Source organism: Oncorhynchus gorbuscha, linkage group LG21 (genome assembly GCF_021184085.1).
Source record: "Oncorhynchus gorbuscha isolate QuinsamMale2020 ecotype Even-year linkage group LG21, OgorEven_v1.0, whole genome shotgun sequence".
Taxonomy (NCBI): domain Eukaryota; kingdom Metazoa; phylum Chordata; class Actinopteri; order Salmoniformes; family Salmonidae; genus Oncorhynchus; species Oncorhynchus gorbuscha.
The window spans coordinates 55,798,407-55,822,560 of NC_060193.1; the positions used below are offsets into that span (position 1 = coordinate 55,798,407).

Consider the following 24,154-nt stretch of genomic DNA (forward strand, 5'->3'; position numbering starts at 1 on the left):
TATCTATCTATCTAGTTCCTATCTATCTATCTAGTTCCTATCTATCTATCTAGTTCTTATCTATCTATCTAGTTCTTATCTATCTATCTAGTTCTTATCTATCTATCTAGTTCTTATCTATCTATCTAGTTCTTATCTATCTATCTAGTTCTTATCCATCTATCTAGTTCTTATCTATCTATCTAGTTCTTATCCATCTATCTAGTTCTTATCTATCTATCTAGTTCTTATCTATCTATCTAGTTCTTATCCATCTATCTAGTTCTTATCTATCTATCTAGTTCTTATCTATCTATCTAGTTCTTATCTATCTATCTAGTTTATTTCAAATGGCTGGGAGGAGGAAAGGCGTTCTGCCTTTGTGTGTGTGTGCACGAGTCAGTGAGTGATTGAGCGACAGTGATTGAGTGATTGTGAGTGAGTGATTGTGATTGGGTGAGTGAGTGTGTTATTGAGTGTGATTGAGTGAGTGAGTGAGTGATTGAGTGAGTGGGTGATTGAGTGAGTGATTGAGTGAGTGGGTGATTGAGAGAGTGAGTGATTGAGTGGGTGAGTGATTGGGTGATTGAGTGAGTGATTGAGTGAGTGATTGGTTGAGTGATTGAGTGAATGAGTGAGTGATTGGGTGAGTGATTAAGTGAATGAGTGAGAGTAATTAGGTGATTGAGTGAGTGATTGAGTGAGTGAGGGTGGGTGATTGGGTGAGTGAGTGAGTGAGTGTCAAGCCAGTCACCTCTTCATGCCCTCCACCAGTGCCACCTCATCAGGAGAGGATGATATGTAGAAGGAAGTGGCCTTGTTCTGGTGGATACCCATCTTGATGCCATCCACTGTCTCCTCCTCCTTCACCTGTACCGTGTGGCACAGACACAACGCCCGGAAGAACAACTCCTCAGACTCCTGACAAGCCAAGCACAGAGAACACGTCACACACACACACACACACACACACACACACACACACACACACACACACACACACACACACACACACACACACACACACACACACACACACACACACACACACACACACACACACACACACACACACACGTATCAACACATAAATACAGGAAACATAAACTTTGAATACATCATTTGGATCCATAGTAAAACACAATCCATGTTTCCTGAAGGTCATGCTTCTTAGTCCCCGTACACACAGACACACAGAAGACAAAGGAATGGCACAGGCTGGTCACCAGAGTGAAGTGGCCCTCTCTAGTCCTGGCACACAGCAATGTGTGTGTGTGTGTGTGTGTGTGTGTGTGTGTGTGTGTGTGTGTGTGTGTGTGTGTGTGTGTGTGTGTGTGTGTGTGTGTGTGTGTGTGTGTGTGTGTGTGTGTGTGTGTGTGTGTGTGTGTGTGACACTGGATCCCTGGGTGGATGAACGTGTCATCCTTAGAGAAGGTATCAGTGTCACTCTGAGTTTGGGTTCACCCAGGACATCCAGATAAAGGCTGTTAGTATCCAGCTGGTCTTCATAGGGTTACGGTTCACCCAGGACATCCAGGTAAAGGCTGTTAGTATCCAGCTGGTCTTCATAGGGTTACGGTTCACCCAGGACATCCAGGTAAAGGCTGTTAGTATCCAGCTGGTCTTCATAGGGTTACGGTTCACCCAGGACATCCAGGTAAAGGCTGTTAGTATCCAGCTGGTCTTCATAGGGTTACGGTTCACCCAGGACATCCAGGTACAGACTGTTAGTATATAGCTGGTCTTCATAGGGTTACGGTTCACCCAGGACATCCAGGTAAAGACTGTTATTATCCAGCTGGTCTTCATAGGGTTACGGTTCACCCAGGACATCCAGGTAAAGACTGTTAGTATATAGCTGGTCTTCATAGGGTTACGGTTCACCCAGGACATCCAGGTAAAGGCTGTTAGTATATAGCTGGTCTTCATAGGATTACGGTTCACCCAGGACATCCAGGTAAAGACTGTTAGTATATAGCTGGTCTTCATAGGGTTACGGTTCACCCAGGACATCCAGGTAAAGGCTGTTAGTATCCAGCTGGTCTTCATAGGGTTACGGTTCACCCAGGACATCCAGGTAAAGGCTGTTAGTATCCAGCTGGTCTTCATAGGGTTACGGTTCACCCAGGACATCCAGGTAAAGGCTGTTAGTATCCAGCTCGTCTTCATAGGGTTACGGTTCACCCAGGACATCCAGGTAAAGGCTGTTAGTAATCCAGCTGGTCTTCATAGGGTTACGGTTCACCCAGGACATCCAGGTAAAGGCTGTTAGTATCCAGATGGTCTTCATAGGGTTACGGTTCACCCAGGACATCCAGGTACAGACTGTTAGTATCCAGCTCGTCTTCATAGGGTTACGGTTCACCCAGGACATCCAGGTAAAGACTGTTAGTATATAGCTGGTCTTCATAGGGTTACGGTTCACCCAGGACATCCAGGTAAAGGCTGTTAGTATATAGCTGGTCTTCATAGGATTACGGTTCACCCAGGACATCCAGGTAAAGACTGTTAGTATATAGCTGGTCTTCATAGGGTTACGGTTCACCCAGGACATCCAGGTAAAGGCTGTTAGTATATAGCTGGTCTTCATAGGGTTACGGTTCACCCAGGACATCCAGGTAAAGGCTGTTAGTATCCAGCTGGTCTTCATAGGGTAATGAAACAATATCTGACCCTGCATCAGTGGTTAGAGAGGGGTAACTTGTCCTCTACATATTCGTACAGTCCATCAGTGAGGCTCTCTGTCTCACCTTGCCCCCTGGTCCAGGTGAGGAGTCGATCATGTCCATGCTGGTTGACCCTGGCATGACCTGTCCATTACAGATGGCATCAGGGACGTAAACATAGCCATCCACACAGCACTCTATAAACTCCATGTTGTTCTCTGTCAGGGTGCCTGTCTTGTCTGTAAACACGTACTCCACCTGGAAAACACACACGTTCAGGTAAGAGTGGTGAGTGTGTGTGTGTACTGTGTGTAATGTGTGTACTGTGTGTATAGCCTACCTGTCCCAGTTCTTCATTGAGGTCAGATGTGTTAACCTGAGCCCTCTCTCCCAGTTCCTCGTCAAACATCTCATCATCCCACATGATGAAGTAGGACCCCAGGAACTTCTGCATCTCCACGGTAACGTACATGGACACGGGGATGATGTAATTAAACAACACCATGAAGGCCAGGAAGTCTGTGAACGCCCGGATCAACTGGAGAGAGAGACGAGGGAGGGATGAGGAGGGAGAGGGGGGAGGAAGGATAGTCAGAGAGAGGAGGGAGGGAGGTATGAGGAGGGAGAGGGGGAGGAGGGACAGTCAGAGGTGACAGGGAGAGAGAGAGGAGTGAGGGAGGTATGAGGAGGGACAGTCAGAGGTGACAGGGAGAGAGAGAGGAGGGAGGGAGTTATGAGGAGGGAGAGGGGGAGGAGGGACAGTCAGAGGTGACAGGGAGAGAGAGAGGAGGGAGAGGGGGAGAAGGGACAGTCAGAGGTGACAGGGAGAGAGAGAGAGGAGGGAGGGGGGAGGGACAGTCAGAGGTGACAGGGGGAGAGAGAGGAGCGAGGGAGGTATGAGGAGGGACAGTCAGAGGTGACAGGGAGAGAGAGGAGTGAGGGAGAGGGAGGTATGAGGAGGGACAGTCAGAGGTGACAGGGAGAGAGAGAGGAGGGAGGGAGTTATGAGGAGGGAGAGGGGGAGGAGGGACAGTCAGAGGTGACAGGGAGAGAGAGGGGAGGGAGAGGGGGAGAAGGGACAGTCAGAGGTGACAGGGAGAGAGAGAGGAGGGAGAGGGGGAGGAGGGACAGTCAGAGGTGACAGGGAGAGAGAGAGGAGCGAGGGAGGTATGAGGAGGGACAGTCAGAGGTGACAGGCAGAGAGAGAGGAGGGAGAGGGGGAGGAGGGACAGTCAGAGGTGACAGGGAGAGAGAGAGGAGGGAGGGAGGTATGAGGAGGGACAGTCAGAGGTGACAGGGAGAGAGAGAGGAGGGAGAGGGGGAGGAGGGACAGTCAGAGGTGACAGGGAGAGAGAGAGGAGGGAGAGGGGGAGGAGGGACAGTCAGAGGTGACAGGGAGAGAGAGAGGAGCGAGGGAGGTATGAGGAGGGACAGTCAGAGGTGACAGGCAGAGAGAGAGGAGGGAGAGGAGGAGGAGGGACAGTCAGAGGTGACAGAGGGAGGGAGGTATGAGGAGGGACAGTCAGAGGTGACAGGGAGAGAGAGAGAAAGGGAAAGTGAGAGGTAAAAAAACATCAGCTATTGCATAAAATTGATTGTAGTTTTATAACCTACTATATGGCGTTGCCTCTCTGTGTCAGTCTTCTGGTTGTAGAAGGGCTCGTCTTTGTCCGGGTCAGCCTGCCACACATACTTCAGCACTGTGTTGATCAGAGCCTTGCTGATCAGGATGCACAGGTACACTATCAGATACGCATTCATTGACCTGGAGGGGGGAGACAAAGAGGAGGGGGAGACAGAGAGGGGAGGAGAGACAGAGAGGGGAGAGACAGAGAGGGGGTGAGAGGAGGGGGAGAGATGACAGAAAGGAGGGGTGACAGAGAGGAGGTGGAGAGATGACAGAAAGGAGGGGTGACAGAGAGGAGGGGGAGAGATGACAGAAAGGAGGGGTAACAGAGAGGAGGGAGAGAGATGACAGAAAGGAGAGATGACAGAAAGGAGGGGTAACAGAGAGGAGGGAGACCGATGTAGAGGAAACGACATAAGAATGTCTTCAGGAAGGGTGGACGGTCTGAACGGGTCTTTATGGGCAAATGGATATGATGCAATTAGATGGCAATTAACGTTAAGTGAACCTGTCTGGAAACATGGTAACCACGCATCATAAAGTGGAAAACACAACCATGTTGGTGGGCCTTACTTCTCCACTGCAGAGCGTTTCTGGGACTTGGACTGGTAGTTGAGCGCCATCTTGGTCTCCATACCAGTGTAGATGGCAACAGCTAGGAGACACAAACCAGAAGGTCAACTTGGAGAGACATTTCACATCTGTGAAGATGAAGAAAAGAGACTAGGAATGGGAATGACTTTGTAATATTGAGATGCAGCTCTGATGACAATAATACCAGTCAGATCTGACAAGTCTCTGTCGGTACTGAATACTGTCATGGTGTCCTACAATTATCTGAGAAATCAACTCCCATCACACTCATCTGATCTCATAATAAGACTTGGCTTGCAGTCATGTCATCTCATGCAGTGTAATGACGGCATTCCTGCTTGACAGTTTGTAATATTCTCACTCATACAGGTCTGTACAGGCCTCAGCAGCTGGCCTCAATATGCAACCCACAGTGTGAACACAGGAACTTAATGATTTGGAAAGGAACCTCTAAACATTCCAAACCCATTATATGAATGAAAACTAGGAATCTATTTTAGATTCTATAAGTGATGTCATTACAAGGTCACCCAGTGTAGTGTCTTTAGATTCTATTAGTGATGTCATTACAAGGTCACCCAGTGTAGTGTCTTTAGATTCTATTAGTGATGTCATTACAAGGTCACCCAGTGTAGTGTCTTTAGATTCTATTAGTGATATCATTACAAGGTCACCCAGTGTAGTGTCTTTAGATTCTATTAGTGATGTCATTACAAGGTCACCCAGTGTAGTGTCTTTAGATTCTATTAGTGATGAAAACATTACAAGGTCACCCAGTGTAGTGTCTTTAGATTCTATTAGTGACATTACAAGGTCACCCAGTGTAGTGTCTTTAGATTCTATTAGTGATGTCATTACAAGGTCAAGTGTAGTGTCTTTAGATTCTATTAGTGATGCCATTACAAGGTCACCCAGTGTAGTGTCTTTAGATTCTATTAGTGATGTCATTACAAGGTCACCCAGTGTAGTGTCTTTAGATTCTATTAGTGATGTCATTACAAGGTCACCCAGTGTAGTGTCTTTAGATTCTATTAGTGATGTCATTACAAGGTCACCCAGTGTAGTGTCTTTAGATTCTATTAGTGATGTCATTACAAGGTCACCCAGTGTAGTGTCTTTAGATTCTATTAGTGATGTCATTACAAGGTCACCCAGTGTAGTGTCTTTAGATTCTATTAGTGATGTCATTACAAGGTCACCCAGTGTAGATTCTATTAGTGTCTTTAGTGTAGTTCTTTAGATTTAGTGATGCCATTACAAGGTCACCCAGTGTGGTGTCTTTAGATTCTATTAGTGATGTCATTACAAGGTCACCCAGTGTAGTGTCTTTAGATTCTATTAGTGATGTCATTACAAGGTCACCCAGTGTAGTGTCTTACCATATATGTGCTGTGTGTTTTTCAGTGTCGCCCCTCTGAGAAGTAGGTTCTCAGATCCTAAAGGCCTGAAGAAAACACAGAACACACTTCTCTGTTAGAATATATATATTTTTATTTTTGTGCAAACACACGAGCAATGACTTCCTGAATTTGGAGTCAATTTCCTGGGTATGGATTTACCTCGCGATGGGCTCGTTTCTGTCCGAATAAATATTGATTCGTCCCACGAATCTGTCCAAGGAGAGAGGGAATGCATGTGTGAGTTGGTGTGTTTTGCGTTGTTTTTCTCTATACAACCACTTCTGATTGTCTGGATGCAGTGTTGTGTGCAGTGTTGTCACTCACTTGTAGAGGTCTGGTTGTGGTTGTTCACATTCAATAGAAGCCTGTAAAGTATCGAAATCTTCCTCTGTGATGAAGGCCTTAGTGTCCTGCACAGCATAGTAGGTCTTTGTGGAGGGATGGAGGGATGGAGAGAGTCACAGCGAGATCAGGAACACACCGAGCCAAGACGCATCTCACACTACCCCTCTAATGAAACAGAAAACAAACTCTCTCTCTCCATTTCGCTCCATCTCTCTATATCCCTCACATACACACTCATACCCTCTCTCTCACTCACTCTTTCCTCTCTGTCCCCTGTCTCCCACGCTCACTCTCTCTTTCACTCTTCTGTTCTCCCTCAACTCTATCCCATTCTTTCTTTATCTCTGCCTCAGCCACCTCTCCCATCTCCCTCCTCCTCTCTCTCTGTCAGAGTGTAGTGTTACCTTGTGACTGGACTCCCCGTCCAGACTGGCTGTAGTGACAAAACAGGTCCCGTCCTCCCTACTGGTGGAGAGAAGGATGAGGTCACAGGGGAACGTCTCATCTTCCTTGATCAGCACCACATCACCCACCTGGGAGAGAGAGGGAGGGAGGGGGAGAGGGAGGGAGGGAGGGAGGGGGAGGGGGAGGGAGGAGGAAGGAAGGAAGGAAGGAAGGAAGGAAGGAAGGAAGGAAGGAAGGAAGGAAGGAAGGAAGGAAGGAAGGAAGGAAGGAAGGAAGGAAGGAAGGAAGGAAGGAAGGAAGGAAGGAAGGAAGGAAGGAAGAAAGAATGGGTGGGTTGGAAGGTAGAGCATGAGAGAGATGTCTTTAGCTCAATAGGATAACACAGTCTTGAGTTGTCTAAAGCCGTGGTTCCCAAACTGTGGGTCGGACCCACTTGTGGGTCACTGCGAGTCCAGGTTGGTAGCGGGATGACCTTTGTTGTGCATTGCAAAACATTTTACTTAAAAAATTGGAAAGCAAACAACTAAAACCAAATTAGAAAGTGTGTAGAAAAGATAATGGACATATATATATATATTTTTTTTATTTTTTTTTTATATAATAGTCTAGAATCTTTGAGAACTTACAATCAACAAAATAAAACTAGATAGATTGTTTTAGAATGTTTTGAGCATAATAACACAGCATTAGCCATGTTAAAATATGCAGGAAATGTGCTTAAAAATTGCACAACTTTCTCTCAGCTCCATGACAAAATGTGTAGAATTGCAGGAAATTAGCTTTAAAATTGAAAAATGTTCTCTCCGCTGCCAAAATGATATTTGGTACTTATTCTTTGGTCTGTTTATATTTTTTTCTCTGCTCAACCCTTATGGTGGGTCGTGACTCCAAATTAATGTATATTTTGAAGTCATGAAGGCTAGGTATATTTTGAAGTCATGAAGCAAGAAAGTTTGCCAACCCCTGATCTAAAGAACCCAGGTTTTCAGCTGTAGGATGATACGTACCCTCAGCTTACGACTCTGTTTCCTGATCACCTTCCCATGCTGCACCTCGTGCACAGGACACTGGTTAATAGCATTGTCTGCTTTGTGCCTGAGCCAGTCCTCATAGCCCTGTTTGATGGCCGTGACAGTGATGACAAAGAAGAGAGGTAGTCCGCTGGTGATGGGACTGGTGGGAGTGTCAATTATCAACTGAAGAGGGCGGGAGAGAAAGAGAGAATGATCTATTGTCATCTGAAACTTCTGCGTTTGCCAGATTTATTATTATTTATTTATTTATTTATTATTTCTTGCCAACAAAACCTTAAATTGACTCAAATTGAATCTACCAGTCAAGATCTGACCTGGACAAGAAATATGATGAGGAAGTAGAAATTGGCAATTCTTCTAAACTGCTCAAACAAATTCTTCGGAACAAAATTCCAGAAGGTGTACTGTGGAAAGGGAAGCAACAGCAAATGGTATAACATGGTTGTAATGTGGTTATAATATGGTTGTAACGTGGTTATAACGTGGTTGTAATGTGGTTATAACGTGGTTGTAATGTGGTTGTAGCATGGTTGTAATGTGGTTATAACATGGTTGTAATGTGGTTGTAGCATGGTTGTAATGTGGTTATAACATGGTTGTAATGTGGTTGTAGCATGGTTGTAATGTGGTTATAACATGGTTGTAATGTGGTTATAACGTGATTGTAACGTGGTTATAACGTGGTTGTAACGTGGTTGTAACATGGTTGTAATGTGGTTATAACATGGTTGTAATGTGGTTGTAGCATGGTTGTGGTTCTCACCTTGGAGGAGATGATGCGGTTGTCGGGGTACCTCTGGGGAATGTAGGCCTCTGCTCCCGGTGGGGGCTCCTTGTTTCCGATGTACACCGTCCTGGTGTCCACCCAGTTCTCCTCTCCAGCACACTGCACAGAGGTCAAGACGTCAAAGGTCAATGCCAGGTCAGCACACAGGTCAGGTCAGATCATGACAGGACAAATCAGGGCAGGGCAGGACAGGACAGGAGAAGACACAGGGGCAACAAATGTAGCCTCATTGCCTGGCTGGGGGCCTGACTGGCTGGTTGTCAGGCAGTTGCTTCCTGCTCCAGCCAACATGTCGTTGTCTCACCAAACTTGGTTAGTGTTGTTGAATGCAGAGACAGTCTGGCAGACACAATAGCATTACAGTCGCAAACAGAATAAATGAGTGTGTTGAGTGTAATAAAGTGGCGACCTAACAAACATAACACAACAGACCTCCAGTAGCAGTGAGTAAGGCCTCTGAGTCATGTAACCGGGTGGGGAATGATAAATGAGTGATGGCTACAAGCCTTTCACCTTACAATAACTCTCCCATTCAACACTAACTATGACACACGCCTATATACAAACACACACCAACACACACCACAACACCATAGGAAGGTCAACCCACTGATTTCACACATGTCTGGAATAGTCAAATAGAATAGAATCTGATCAATCATAATCAAATATAAAAAGAGGGAAATCAAATCAAATATAATATCATCTTAAAGTAATTTCCTTACTTGCTGAGCCTTAAGTTACTCAATGGGTTGCGTCCAGTAGAGTGCTACATGTTTGCCCATGTCTGTTTATCACCAGTGAGCCAGCTCAAGAAGCTGGACAAGCCCAGACAGAGAGACACTGAGGGGATTTGATTATTCCCCCGGAATAATCCCCCAGGTCAACTGGGTCACACCCTCCCGGGTGTGAGCCAGGTGCCCCGTTCTGGGCGTTCCAACACTAACTTTCTAGCGTGTATTGCCAATCAGAGCATGTATATAATGCTATACTTTCCTTAGAATACCTCCTTCATCTGAATATAGTGTATATCCTGAGTTCCATAGATATTGGTCATGTCTTATGTTTGGTTAACATGTTATACTTTGTATGTCTCCTTAGTTCTGACAATTTGTCTTGTATGTGAATGTGTTGTATCCATGTCCCCTTTGTATTCCCTCCAGACCAAAACCTTACCTACTGGCCTTTCAAGCCATTCCATATCACCACCCCCCATGTGCTCCTGTGTCCATTTGCGGTGCCTTTTTTAATGAGTTAATAAATACCCTGAACTGGAAACCTAGGCTTCGACCATCATTCCTGTATTCTTACAAATGCATCATAGTGGCAATATCACTCCTCAACCTAGCCTAAGATACAGTCAACCTAGACTAAGATACAGTCAACCTAGCCTAAGATACAGTCAACCTAGCCTAAGATACAGTCAACCTAGCCTAGGATACAGTCAACCTAGCCTAAGATACAGTCAACCTAGCCCAAGATAGTCAACCTAGCCTAGGATACAGTCAACCTAGCCCAAGATACAGTCAACCTAGCCCAAGATACAGTCAACCTAGCCTAAGATACAGTCAACCTAGCCTAAGATACAGTCAACCTAGACTAAGATACAGTCAACCTAGCCTAAGATACAGTCAACCTAGCCTAGGATACAGTCAACCTAGCCTAAGATACAGTCAACCTAGCCTAGGATACAGTCAACCTAGCCTAAGATACAGTCAACCTAGCCTAGGATACAGTCAACCTAGCCCAAGATACAGTCAACCTAGCCCAAGATACAGTCAACCTAGCCGGGGATACAGTCAACCTAGCCTAAGATACAGTCAACCTAGCCCAAGATACAGTCAACCTAGCCGGGGATACAGTCAACCTGGCCTAAGATACAGTCAACCTAGCCCAAGATAGTCAACCTAGCCTAGGATACAGTCAAGCTAGCCCAAGATACAGTCAACCTAGCCTACGATACAGTCAACCTAGCCTAAGATACAGTCAACCTAACCTAAGATACAGTCCAACCTAGCCTAAGATACAGTCCAACCTAGCCTAAGATACAGTCCAACATAGCCTAAGATAGAGTCCAACCTAGCCCAAGATACAGTCCAACCTAGCCTAAGATACAGTCCAACATAGCCTAAGATACAGTCTAACCTAGCCTAAGATACAGTCTAAACTAGCCTAAGATACAGTCCAACCTAGCCTAAGATACAGTCCAACCTAACCTAAGATACAGTCTAACCTAGCCTAAGATACAGTCTAACCTAGCCTAAGATACAGTCCAACCTAGCCTAAGATACAGTCCAACCTAACCTAAGATACAGTCCAACATAGCCTAAGATACAGTCCAACCTAGCCTAAGATACAGTCCAACCTAGCCTAAGATACAGTCTAACCTAGCCTAAGATACAGTCTAACCTAGCCTAAGATACAGTCCAACCTAGCCTAAGATACAGTCTAACCTAGCCTAAGATACAGTCCAACCTAGCCTAAGATACAGTCTAACCTAGCCTAAGATACAGTCTAACCTAGCCTAAGATGCAGTCTAACCTAGCCTAAGATACAGTCTAACCTAGCCTAAGATACAGTCTAACCTAGCCTAAGATACAGTCTAACCTATCCTAAGATACAGTCCAACCTAGCCTAAGATACAGTCTAACCTAGCCTAAGATACAGTCTAACCTAGCCTAAGATACAGTCAACCTAGCCTAAGATACAGTCCAACCTAGCCTAAGATACAGTCCAACCTAGCCTAAGACACAGTCTGACCTAGCCTAAGATACAGTCCAACCTAGCATAAGATACAGTCCAACCTAGCCTAAGATACAGTCTAACCTAGCCTAAGATACAGTCCAACCTAGCCTAAGATACAGTCCAACCTAGCCTAAGATACAGTCTAACCTAGCCTAAGATACAGTCCAACCTAGCCTAAGATACAGTCCAACATAGCCTAAGATACAGTCCAACCTAGCCTAAGATACAGTCCAACCTAGCCTAAGATACAGTCTGACCTACCCTAAGATACAGTTCCACCTAGCCTAAGTTACAGTTCCACCTAGCCTAAGATAGTCAACCTAGCCTAAGATACAGTTCCACCTAGCCTAAGATACAGTTCCACCTAGCCTAAGGTAGTCAACCTAGCCTAAGATACAGTCTGACCTAGCCTAAGATAGTCAACCTAGCCTAAGATATAGTTCCACCTGGCCTAAGATAGTCAACCTAGCCTAAGTTACAGTTCCACCTAGCCTAAGATAGTCAACCTAGCCTAAGTTACAGTTCCACCTAGCCTAAGATAGTCAACCTAGCCTAAGATACAGTTCCACCTAGCCTAAAATAGTCAACCTAGCCTAAGATACAGTTCCACCTAGCCTAAGATAGTCAACCTAGCCTAAGATACAGTCTGACCTAGCCTAAGATAGTCAACCTAGCCTAAGATACAGTTCCACCTAGCCTAAGGTAGTCAACCCAGCCTAAGATACAGTCTGACCTAGCCTAAGATAGTCAACCTAGCCTAAGTTACAGTTCCACCTAGCCTAAGATAGTCAACCTAGCCTAAGATACAGTCTGACCTAGCCTAAGATAGTCAACCTAGCCTAAGATACAGTTCCACCTAGCCTAAGATACAGTTCCACCTAGCCTAAGGTAGTCAACCTAGCCTAAGATACAGTTCCACCTAGCCTAAGATAGTCAACCTAGCCTAAGATACAGTCTGACCTAGCCTAAGATACAGTCTGACCTAGCCTAAGATAGTCAACCTAGCCTAAGATACAGTTCCACCTAGCCTAAGATAGTCAACCTAGCCTAAGATACAGTCTGACCTAGCCTAAGATACAGTCTGACCTAGCCTAAGATAGTCAACCTAGCCTAAGATACAGTTCCACCTAGCCTAAGATAGTCAACCTAGCCTAAGATACAGTCTGACCTAGCCTAAGATAGTCAACCTAGCCTAAGATACAGTTCCACCTAGCCTAAGATACAGTTCCACCTAGCCTAAGATAGTCAACCTAGCCTAAGATACAGTTCCACCTAGCCTAAAATAGTCAACCTAGCCTAAGATACAGTTCCACCTAGCCTAAGATAGTCAACCTAGCCTAAGATACAGTCTGACCTAGCCTAAGATAGTCAACCTAGCCTAAGATACAGTTCCACCTAGCCTAAGGTAGTCAACCCAGCCTAAGATACAGTCTGACCTAGCCTAAGATAGTCAACCTAGCCTAAGTTACAGTTCCACCTAGCCTAAGATAGTCAACCTAGCCTAAGATACAGTTCCACCTAGCCTAAGATACAGTTCCACCTAGCCTAAGGTAGTCAACCTAGCCTAAGATACAGTTCCACCTAGCCTAAGATACAGTTCCACCTAGCCTAAGGTAGTCAACCTAGCCTAAGATACAGTTCCACCTAGCCTAAGATACAGTTCCACCTAGCCTAAGGTAGTCAACCTAGCCTAAGATACAGTTCCACCTAGCCTAAGATACAGTTCCACCTAGCCTAAGATAGTCAACCTAGCCTAAGATACAGTTCCACCTAGCCTAAGATACAGTTCCACCTAGCCTAAGGTAGTCAACCTAGCCTAAGATACAGTTCCACCTAGCCTAAGATAGTCAACCTAGCCTAAGATACAGTTCCACTAGCCTAAGATGCAGTTCCACCTAGCCTAAGATAGTCAACCTAGCCTAAGATACAGTTCCACTAGCCTAAGATGCAGTTCCACCTAGCCTAAGGTAGTCAACCTAGCCTAAGATACAGTTCCACCTAGCCTAAGATAGTCAACCTAGCCTAAGGTAGTCAACCTAGCCTAAGATACAGTTCCACTAGCCTAAGATACAGTTCCACCTAGCCTAAGGTAGTCAACCTAGCCTAAGATACAGTTCCACCTAGCCTAAGGTAGTCAACCTAGCCTAAGATACAGTTCCACCTAGCCTAAGATAGTCAACCTAGCCTAAGATACAGTTCCACCTAGCCTAAAATAGTCAACCTAGCCTAAGATACAGTTCCACCTAGCCTAAGATAGTCAACCTAGCCTAAGATACAGTCTGACCTAGCCTAAGATAGTCAACCTAGCCTAAGATACAGTTCCACCTAGCCTAAGGTAGTCAACCCAGCCTAAGATACAGTCTGACCTAGCCTAAGATAGTCAACCTAGCCTAAGTTACAGTTCCACCTAGCCTAAGATAGTCAACCTAGCCTAAGATACAGTTCCACCTAGCCTAAGATACAGTTCCACCTAGCCTAAGGTAGTCAACCTAGCCTAAGATACAGTTCCACCTAGCCTAAGATACAGTTCCACCTAGCCTAAGGTAGTCAACCTAGCCTAAGATACAGTTCCACCTAGCCTAAGATACAGTTCCACCTAGCCTAAGGTAGTCAACCTAGCCTAAGATACAGTTCCACCTAGCCTAAGATACAGTTCCACCTAGCCTAAGATAGTCAACCTAGCCTAAGATACAGTTCCACCTAGCCTAAGATACAGTTCCACCTAGCCTAAGGTAGTCAACCTAGCCTAAGATACAGTTCCACCTAGCCTAAGATAGTCAACCTAGCCTAAGATACAGTTCCACTAGCCTAAGATGCAGTTCCACCTAGCCTAAGATAGTCAACCTAGCCTAAGATACAGTTCCACTAGCCTAAGATGCAGTTCCACCTAGCCTAAGGTAGTCAACCTAGCCTAAGATACAGTTCCACCTAGCCTAAGATAGTCAACCTAGCCTAAGGTAGTCAACCTAGCCTAAGATACAGTTCCACTAGCCTAAGATACAGTTCCACCTAGCCTAAGGTAGTCAACCTAGCCTAAGATACAGTTCCACCTAGCCTAAGGTAGTCAACCTAGCCTAAGATACAGTTCCACCTAGCCTAAGATAGTCAACCTAGCCTAAGATAGTCAACCTAGCCTAAGATAGAGTCCGACCTGGTTCTTTCTATAGACACACTCACTGGAGCCAGACAGAGGCTGCAGGGAATGATCTTATCAACACCTGAATGGTTGCTACTCTGCATACCTAATCAATCAAACCTCAGCTGTTTAAAAGGTCTGTTTGTCGCAATGTTTGATTTGAACTGATTCCACTGTGAGGATAATCCGCAAAGTTCCAGTGTGGTTTTTCAGTATAACCTGTAAGACAAGCAAATGTGTTCAGCCATCCAGGCTCTGGTAAACTGTGGTTCATAAGAGGCCAGTGTGAGGTGATGAGTGTGGTTTCCTAGTATGGCCGGTGAAACTACGCTTAGAATGCCCCTACCGCACCACGGGTTCACCCATCCATCCCATTAGACAGGGATTACATTGAGCCAGCATGTGTAGCATTAGCATCTTTAGCTAGCGGTTATGTAAGTGGGGCGAGTACAGGCTAACATCCCTTTAGATATTATTTTTACTCACAGAGGGCACTGTGGTATATCGGCCAAGCAGATTAAACATCCGTTAGCTCTTGTTAATGAATTAGTCCTTTGTCGTTCAGTTGGCAGAGCATCGCGTTTGTAACACCAGGGTAGTGGGTTTGATTCCCGGGACCACCCAATCATAGAAATGTCTGTACGCATAACTGGAAGACACTTTGGATAAAAGTGTCTTCTAAATGGCACAGGGACAATCGGGCTTACAGTTTCATCATACAGCATTGTTGTTGCATCACAATGTACTGTAACAAAACATAACCTTTTCACTTATCTTGTCCTGGGCAGTGTATTTCTCTTATAAAACATTCAGCCCTAGTTCTCTACATGATTTCATTCATAAAACCAGATTTTAATTCAATAAACGTTTCATTTTTTGGAGACAATAGGAAATAGGAATCAATCGGAAGTCAACACGTTTGTCACGCCTTGGTCATTTTATCTTGTGTTTTTGTTATATGTTTGGGTAGGCCAGGGTGTGACATGGGTTTATATGTTGTATTTCGTATTAGGGTTTGTATTAATTGGGAGTGTGTTTTAGTAGGGGTGTGTCTAGTTAGGCTTGGCTGCCTGAGGTGATTCCTAATTGGAGTCAGCTGATTCTAGTTGTCTCGGATTGGGAACCGTATTTAGGTAGCTTGAGTGTGCATTGTATTTCGTGGGCGATTGTACCTGTCTTTGTGTTAGTCACCAGATAGGCTGTATTAGTTTCTCTCGTTTGTTGTTTTGTATTTTCAATTATTTCATGTACCGCTTTATCTTTATTAAAGGTCATGAGTAACCTACACGCTGCATTTCGTGTGTCCTCTGAGCCTCTCACAGCAGACCTCCCACCCTGCTCTACACCATAGTATTACTATACTACAGCTGTCTCTACACCATAGTATTACTATACTACAGCTGTCTCCATACCATAGTATTACTATACTACAGCTGTCTCCATACCATAGTATTACTATACTACAGCTGTCTCCATACCATAGTATTACTATACTACAGCTGTCTCTATACCATAGTATTACTATACTACAGCTGTCTCCATACCATAGTATTACTATACTACAGCTGTCTCCATACCATAGTATTACTATACTACAGCTGTCTCTATACCATAGTATTACTATACTACAGCTGTCTCCATACCATAGTATTACTATACTACAGCTGTCTCCATACCACAGTATTACTATACTACAGCTGTCTCTATACCATAGTATTACTATACTACAGCTGTCTCTATACCATAGTATTACTATACTACAGCTGTCTCTATACCATAGTATTACTATACTACAGCTGTCTCCATACCATAGTATTACTATACTACAGCTGTCTCTATACCATAGTATTACTATACTACAGCTGTCTCTATACCATAGTATTACTATACTACAGCTGTCTCTATACCATAGTATTACTATACTACAGCTGTCTCCATACCATAGTATTACTTACTATACTACAGCTGTCTCTATACCATAGTATTACTATACTACAGCTGTCTCTATACCATAGTATTACTATACTACAGCTGTCTCCATACCATAGTATTACTATACTACAGCTGTCTCTATACCATAGTATTACTATACTACAGCATAGTATTACTATACTACAGCTGTCAACAATGCTCTCTTTACTAGAGTGACTTATAGCCTCTGTGTCAGTTTGTTGCTTTTGGCAACTCATTGTGATTGGTTTGCTGTTTGATATGAGTTAGTATCTTCTCCTGAGTAAAGATGGATGTTACAACAACATTCACAGGATGAATAGTGAAATCATTATCACACTGACCTCCCCTTGCCCAGACAAACAGACATTACACACACATCTCCTGATGCAGTAGAAAAAGAGGTGACGGTAATCCCTGTCCAGGGAATAGGTGGGTTTTTCCCTAGCAACATACCCTAGTTTTCAGCCGTATCTCACAGGGTTAATTCACTGAGCACTCCTAGTCTCCAGCCGTGTCTCGCGGGGTTAATTCACTGAGCACTCCTAGTCTCCAGCCGTGTCTCGCGGGGTTAATTCACTGAGCACTCCTAGTCTCCAGCCGTGTCTCGCGGGGTTAATTCACTGAGCACTCCTAGTCTCCAGCCGTGTCTCGCGGGGTTAATTCACTGAGCACTCCTAGTCTCCAGCCGTGTCTTGCTGGGTTAAGTCACTGAGCACTCCTCCACTCCAGCCGTGTCTCACAGGGTTAATTCACTGGGCACTCCTAGTCTCCAGCCGTGTCTCGCGAGGTTAAGTCACTGAGCACTCCTAGTCTCCAGCCGTATCTCACAGGGTTAATTCACTGGGCAGTCCTAGTCTCCAGCCGTGTCTCGCGGGGTTAAGTCACTGAGCACTCCTCGTCTCCAGCCGTGTCTCACAGGGTTAATTCACTGGGCACTCCTAGTCTCCAGCCGTGTCTCGCGGGGTTAAGTCCCTGGCACTCCTAGTGTCCTAGACTACTCTGGTCACCCCCACTAGTGCTCAGCTATTTTGAGCTCACCTGTCCTATACACACCTCAGACAGGATAGGAGGAGACTCCACCTCTGGATCATTGAGCCTAAGGAGGTTTGAATTGGTCTTATCTGACCTGAAACAGGCCATCCAAGGGTGCATCTCAGTAGTCTATAGCAACACCCTCTTCTAGTCTCCTTGCCCTTTGACTGGTGATTCTGGGGATAGATCCCAAAAGTCTTCTAGTATCATGATGCTGGTTCACCAATCAAAGGGTTAAGAGTGGAAAAGAGGATGCCACTATAGACTATTGAGATGCAGCCGTAGCTGGCCTGCTTCAGTGATCTGAGCAGCAGAAGAGATGAGAGAAGACAGAGCATGAGGAAGAGAGAGGAGAGAAGACAGAGCATGAGGAAGAGAGAGGAGAGAAGACAGAGCATGAGGAAGAGAGAGGAGAGAAGACAGAGCATGAGGAAGAGAGAGGAGAGAAGACCTAGCATGAGGAAGAGAGAGGAGAGAAGACAGAGCATGAGGAAGAGAGAGGAGAGAAGACAGAGCATGAGGAAGAGAGAGGAGAGAAGACAGAGCATGAGGAAGAGAGAGGAGAGAAGACAGAGCATGAGGAAGAGAGAGGAGAGAAGACAGAGCATGAGGAAGAGAGAGGAGAGAAGACCTAGCATGAGGAAGAGAGAGGAGAGAAGACAGAGCATGAGGAAGAGAGAGGAGAGAAGACAGAGCATGAGGAAGAGAGAGGAGAGAAGACCTAGCATGAGGAAGAGAGAGGAGAGAAGACAGAGCATGAGGAAGAGAGAGGAGAGAAGACAGAGCATGAGGAAGAGAGAGGAGAGAAGACAGAGCATGAGGAAGAGAGAGGAGAGAAGACCTAGCATGAGGAAGAGAGAGGAGAGAGGAGCAGCCTTCTGTTGTGTGTCAGCAGCAGACTGGGTACAGCTGGGATCTCCTCTCCCCAGATAAGAGCTGGTCCTCTCTCTCTCACAGTCAGCCCACACTCTTGCTTTCTCTTTCCTTTTCACAATCCCTACATTTATCTTGCTCACTCAGCTCACTCTCAGACATACACCACTCCCTATCTCAGATGAGTCACGAGAGAAAGAGCGGGTGTGAGAGTGAGAAAGAGAGAGTGTTTATTGTTCAGGAGCAGAGGAGGCAGCTTCTACCATGAACACTGTGTTGTCCTCTGCCTGACAGAGGAAAGGGAGTCACCCTCAACCAGAGAAACATCGGGTACAGACCGCAGCCATTGAGACATCCACACAACTAGAACCAATTTAACCTATTGACTTTATGGATGATAAAGATGTATTCTATATTCTATTCTAAAAAACAACCCTCTTCCAAAACAGATTTTTTTCCCGGGCTTTAAAATATATCCTCTAAGAAATAGCACATGAAAGACACAAACTGATGTTCCTGTAAGAACATGAGGCGGGGCAACGTTAATGAGGGTACAAGCCCACGCATAAATACTGCACATCCTCCCTGCCTGACGAGAACCAGTAAACACTGACGTAACATGACAGGATAGGTGAAAATAAGAGTTCCTCTACATTGTTTTCACCCATCCAGTAAGGTGTGGGATCTGTGATTAGACTACTAAGTGGGGGAGAAGGGAAGAGTGCCTTTAGTATTGGTACAGGACCAATATCTCTTGTACATGGCGTATCATCATGGCATGTCTGCTGATACTACACAGTCTTTCTGGTGCTCTCATGGAGGAGAGAAGAGGAGAGCACATACAGTATAGATAGACTGGTTAGCTTGAGTTGAGATGCTGACAACACTCTCGACTCGCCCACTCCTCTCTATCTACATCCTGCCCTCTTCTCGTCCACTCCTCTCCTCTCTGTCTGCCCTCTTCTCCCACATATCTCTCTCTATCTATCTCCTGCCCTCTTCTCGTCCACTCCTCTCCTCTCTGTCTGCCCTGTTCTCCCACACATCTCTCTCTATCTACATCCTGCCCTCTTCTCGTCCACTCCTCTCCTCTCGTCTGCCCTCTGCCCTCTTCTCCCACACATCTCTCTCTATCTACATCCTGCCCTCTTCTCGTCCACTCCTCTCCTCTCTGTCTGCCCTCTTCTCCCACACATCTCTCTCTATCTATCTCCTGCCCTCTTCTCGTCCACTCCTCTCCTCTCTGTCTGCCCTCTTCTCCCACACATCTCTCTCTATCTACATCCTGCCCTCTTCTCGTCCACTCCTCTCCTCTCTGTCTGCCCTCTTCTCCCACACATCTCTCTCTATCTATCTCCTGCCCTCTTCTCGTCCACTCCTCTCCTCTCTGTCTGCCCTCTTCTCCCACACATCTCTCTCTATCTACATCCTGACCTCTTCTCGTCCACTCCTCTCCTCTCTGTCTGCCCTCTTCTCCTACACATCTCTCTCTATCTATCTCCTGCCCTCTTCTCCCACACATCTCTCTCTATCTACATCCTGACCTCTTCTCGTCCACTCCTCTCCTCTCTGTCTGCCCTCTTCTCCCACACATCTCTCTCTATCTATCTCCTGCCCTCTTCTCCCACACATCTCTCTCTATCTACATCCTGCCCTCTTCTCGTCCACTCCTCTCCTCTCTGTCTGCCCTCTTCTCCCACACATCTCTCTCTATCTACATCCTGCCCTCTTCTCGTCCACTCCTCTCCTCTCTGTCTTCCCTCTTCTCCCACACATCTCTCTCTCTCTCTCTCCATCTGCCTCCTGACCTCTTCTCCCACACCCCATCTGCTTCCTCCCAGCTGGCACTTTTGGTTCCTTAGAAGTTGTGGGAACAAAGCCATACGTTTCCTGATGATTAAAACGGATTTCATTTTTTACCATTCTGAGAATGGAAGTGAACATTTTGCCTGTTCTGGGAACATACATATTTAGGTTGCAGGGAGGTTCTGAGACCGTTTATCTATGGTTCCCTGAAAGTTTTCCTGGGAGGTTTTTATTAACAATCTGAGAACGGAAATTCTAGGTTATTTGAAGGCAATTAAATAACGTTCTAAGAACATGTTTCAATAAGGCTGCCAGTTTAATGGTTTCTAACTCCCAGCACAGACAGGACACATGGAAATCAATGTGCTTAGGCATTATTCATGCAAACACATTCATTTTTTATTGTGGCATGGCATCAGTGAGATTCAAACCTATGATGTTCTGTTCTCTATCCATGGAATTAGTCCACTGCGCCACCAGGATGCAGCTAGCATGACATGTGTTTTCTTTACTCATACAAAGCTGTTCATTTTAGACTATTCAAACCCTATTTCAAAGGAAACACGCACTCATTAAAATCACTTAAGATAGAGGACCGATTCAAATTGTTTTGTTGACGCTGAGAACGGAATTTCTACAAAGTTCTTTGAGGGTTACTAATGTTTTCTTGTTTTCTATGGAATTGTTTCTTAATATTCTGAGAACATGACTTTTAATACAACCATGAGGAAAACTGGAGAAAACCTTATGTAGAAGTACTGAAATTCCCATAGAGGAACGATACTTCTTAACGTTCTCTGAACAATTTCAGAACATTACTTTTAATAGAATCATGAAGAAACCCGTAGGAAACATTATGGGAAGGTTTAATGCTAAATATCCATAGGACAACCACGCTCTCACCAAGCTCTGAGAAACGTATGGTTCTCAGAACGTTATGTGCTAGCTGGGCTTCCTCCATTCTAAAGAAGACAACACTGTTGCTACAGTACAGGACCTCTCAGTCCAACCAAGGAGCATGGAATGAGGAACAAACATAAAACATATCTAGTAATGAGGGCAGTTGGGGGTCTACGACAGTTGGGGGCCTACGACAGATGGCGGTCTAGAATAGTTGGGGGCCTACGACAGATGGCAGTCTAGAATAGTTGGGGGCCTACGACAGATGGCGGTCTAGAATAGTTGGGGGTCTAAGTCAGTTGGGGGCCTAAGACAGATGGCGGTCTAGAATAGTTGGGGGTCTAAGACAGTTGGGGGCCTACGACAGATGGCGATCTAGAATAGTTGTGGGTCTAAGACAGTTGGGGGCCTACGACAGATGGCGGTCTAGAATAGTTGGGGGTCTAAGACAGTTGGGGGTCTTGCTTACTGAGGCATCAAGTGGGAGAGGTATACAGATTCAGTAACCATTGATACTTGTAATTCCATACATGGTCATCCCCAACCAGGGGTTAGCAGAGTAAGTGGTATAATGCTATGCAAATGGAATGCTGAAAGAGGTCAGCCAGACTGCAGTCAGAGAGATCAAATCAATGACTGTTGTGGGCTTCCTCACCTAGTATAGTCCAATGTTTCCCATTTCCAGTACCCCCAACATATTTACAGTATATTGAAGCCCCCGACACGCAGACCTTATTCAGCTTATCAACTAATCATTAGGCCCTCAATGAGATGAATCAGGTCTGCTTGTCTGGGGCTACACAAATGTATGTTGTTGGGGGTACAGGAGGACTGGACTAGAGGAAGGCTGGTGAGAATGTCCACAACCATCACTGATTAGATCTCTGACTGCAGGGTCAGCCTGACCTCTTTCAGCATTCCATTTGGAACTTAGGCACTGCATGCCATTATACCACTGGCCTAGTATAGTCTCTTCACTGGGTTTTAAAGCCCTCTCCTCATGTTCTAACACAATCCTCTGTTCTCTCACACCAGGCCCCGTGGCCCGCTAGTGACCACTTCTAATCACTCCATTTGCCTGTTCATGGTCGGCTCAGTTAACCATATGGCCCTGTTTGTCAGTGACGGATACTCTAAATCATGCTGGTAAATATTCAAACAAATTTGGCACGGTCAAATTCATTTGTAATATCAAGATTTGAATGGAGTTAGATGGTGTCATTTTTCCCATTCGCCTGAGGCCTGAAACATTTAGGTATTTACTGTAGACTTGGATGTATGAAAATCATCTGAAAACCTTTATGTCTGGGTGAACTCTGACCCTGTAAGTGCCACTCATTGCTTTTGATTTTGTATTTGTATTTATTAAGGATCCCCATTAGTTCCTGCCAAGGCAGCAGCTACTCTTCCTGGGGACCAGTGAAATTAAGGCAGTTATATACAATTTAAAAAACATTACAATACATTTCACTATGCCCTCAGGCCCCTACTCTACTACCACATATCTACAACACAAAATCCATGTGTATGTGTGTGTATAGTGCGTATGTTATCATGTGTGTGTATGCGTGTCTGTGCCTGTGTGTGTGTGTCTTCACAGTCCAGCTGTTCTATAAGGTGTACAGTGTGGAATAGATTTACACGTAGTCATGGCTCTATGTAGAACTGTGCGCCTCCCGTTGTCTGTTCTGGACTTGGGGACTGTGAAGAGACCTCTGGTGACATGTATTGTGTGGTATGCATGGGTGTCTGAGCTGTGTGCTAGTAGTTTAAACATACAGCTCAGTGAATTCAGCTTGTCAACACTTCTTACAAAAACAAGTAGTGATGAAGTCAATCTCTCCTCTTCTTTGAGCCAGGGGAGATTGACATGCATATTATTAATGCTAGCTCTCTGTCTACATTTAAGGGCCAGCCACCCTGCCCTGTTCTGGGACAATTGTAATTTTCACAAAGTTCTTCTTTGTGTCACCTGACCAAACAACTGGACAGTAGTCCAGGGATGACAGAACTAGGGCCTGCAGAACCTGTCTTGCTGATAGCGTTGTTAAGAAGGCAGAGTAAGGCTTTATTATGCACTTTATCATACTGTAGATGACAATTCAATCGTCCTCCCAGGAACTCAGTGTTCTGTAATGTCGCCTCCCCAGGTAATGCATCTCTAACCTTATTAGAGTCTCTGTTCCAGCCCAGCCCCTCTCTCTCTCTCCCGCCACAGACAACCGTTTATATAGTGCTAAGCCGAATCACATTCTTTTACTGATTACATTTAAGCTTTTAGAGTTTTAAGACATTTTGCATTAAGACCGGTCTGCGTCTAATAAAATCAAAGTCCCACGATTAAGGCCGACTTCTGATCCAGTCGGATGTAATACGAGACTTCTTCTATTCTAGAGGTTTTAATAGTTAGTGCTGGGTCAGGTTTCAGGACGGGAGCGTATTTATAGTTAAAGGGGAAAAAATGGGGAGTCAAAAATCAATGGAGAACCTTTTGCTATTAGACAAAGTGGCTGCTTTTTCTCTGTCGTCGTCACTTAGTGGACGCATTGACTTTCTCCCTGCTTCTCACTGGCCGCCCCTTTAAAGGACCAGCCACCGCTTCCTTTGGATAACCAAGGACTTCCTGTCACTGTTCAGTAGCAGGAGGATACATTTAGCCTCATTCCCTAATGGTGAGTACGCTATTCCCAGAAGCCTTTTGTGAATTCATTGGCAGTGATTGTTTTGATATGGTTTATCTGAAGTAGTTTCCTGTGACCTTCCAAGTCAACCAGAATCACATTTCTAACAGTCCACAAGTTTCCAGTCCACAATCTCATTCCAAAAGTAATCAGTCAAACTCAATTAAGGTTACCCCAACCCACCAATTTGT

The 24,154-nt window shown here is 45.2% G+C and overlaps 1 protein-coding gene across 4 annotated transcripts in view; it reads right to left on the minus strand.

The window, feature by feature from the left end:
- Positions 1-24,154, minus strand: part of LOC124007627 (phospholipid-transporting ATPase IH-like) — a 118,840-nt gene that overhangs the window by 58,995 nt on the left and 35,691 nt on the right. For all 4 annotated transcript variants that reach the window (XM_046318265.1, XM_046318264.1, XM_046318266.1 and 1 more), the window contains exons 2-13: positions 8,814-8,936; positions 8,365-8,454; positions 8,024-8,212; positions 7,016-7,144; positions 6,591-6,694; positions 6,426-6,476; positions 6,246-6,310; positions 4,846-4,927; positions 4,260-4,410; positions 2,986-3,183; positions 2,730-2,903; positions 734-900 (exon numbers count right to left, since the gene is read on the minus strand). In XM_046318265.1, coding sequence (XP_046174221.1) covers positions 734-900; positions 2,730-2,903; positions 2,986-3,183; positions 4,260-4,410; positions 4,846-4,927; positions 6,246-6,310; positions 6,426-6,476; positions 6,591-6,694; positions 7,016-7,144; positions 8,024-8,212; positions 8,365-8,454; positions 8,814-8,936 — 1,523 coding nt within the window. The remainder of the gene's footprint in view (positions 1-733; positions 901-2,729; positions 2,904-2,985; positions 3,184-4,259; positions 4,411-4,845; positions 4,928-6,245; positions 6,311-6,425; positions 6,477-6,590; positions 6,695-7,015; positions 7,145-8,023; positions 8,213-8,364; positions 8,455-8,813; positions 8,937-24,154) is intronic.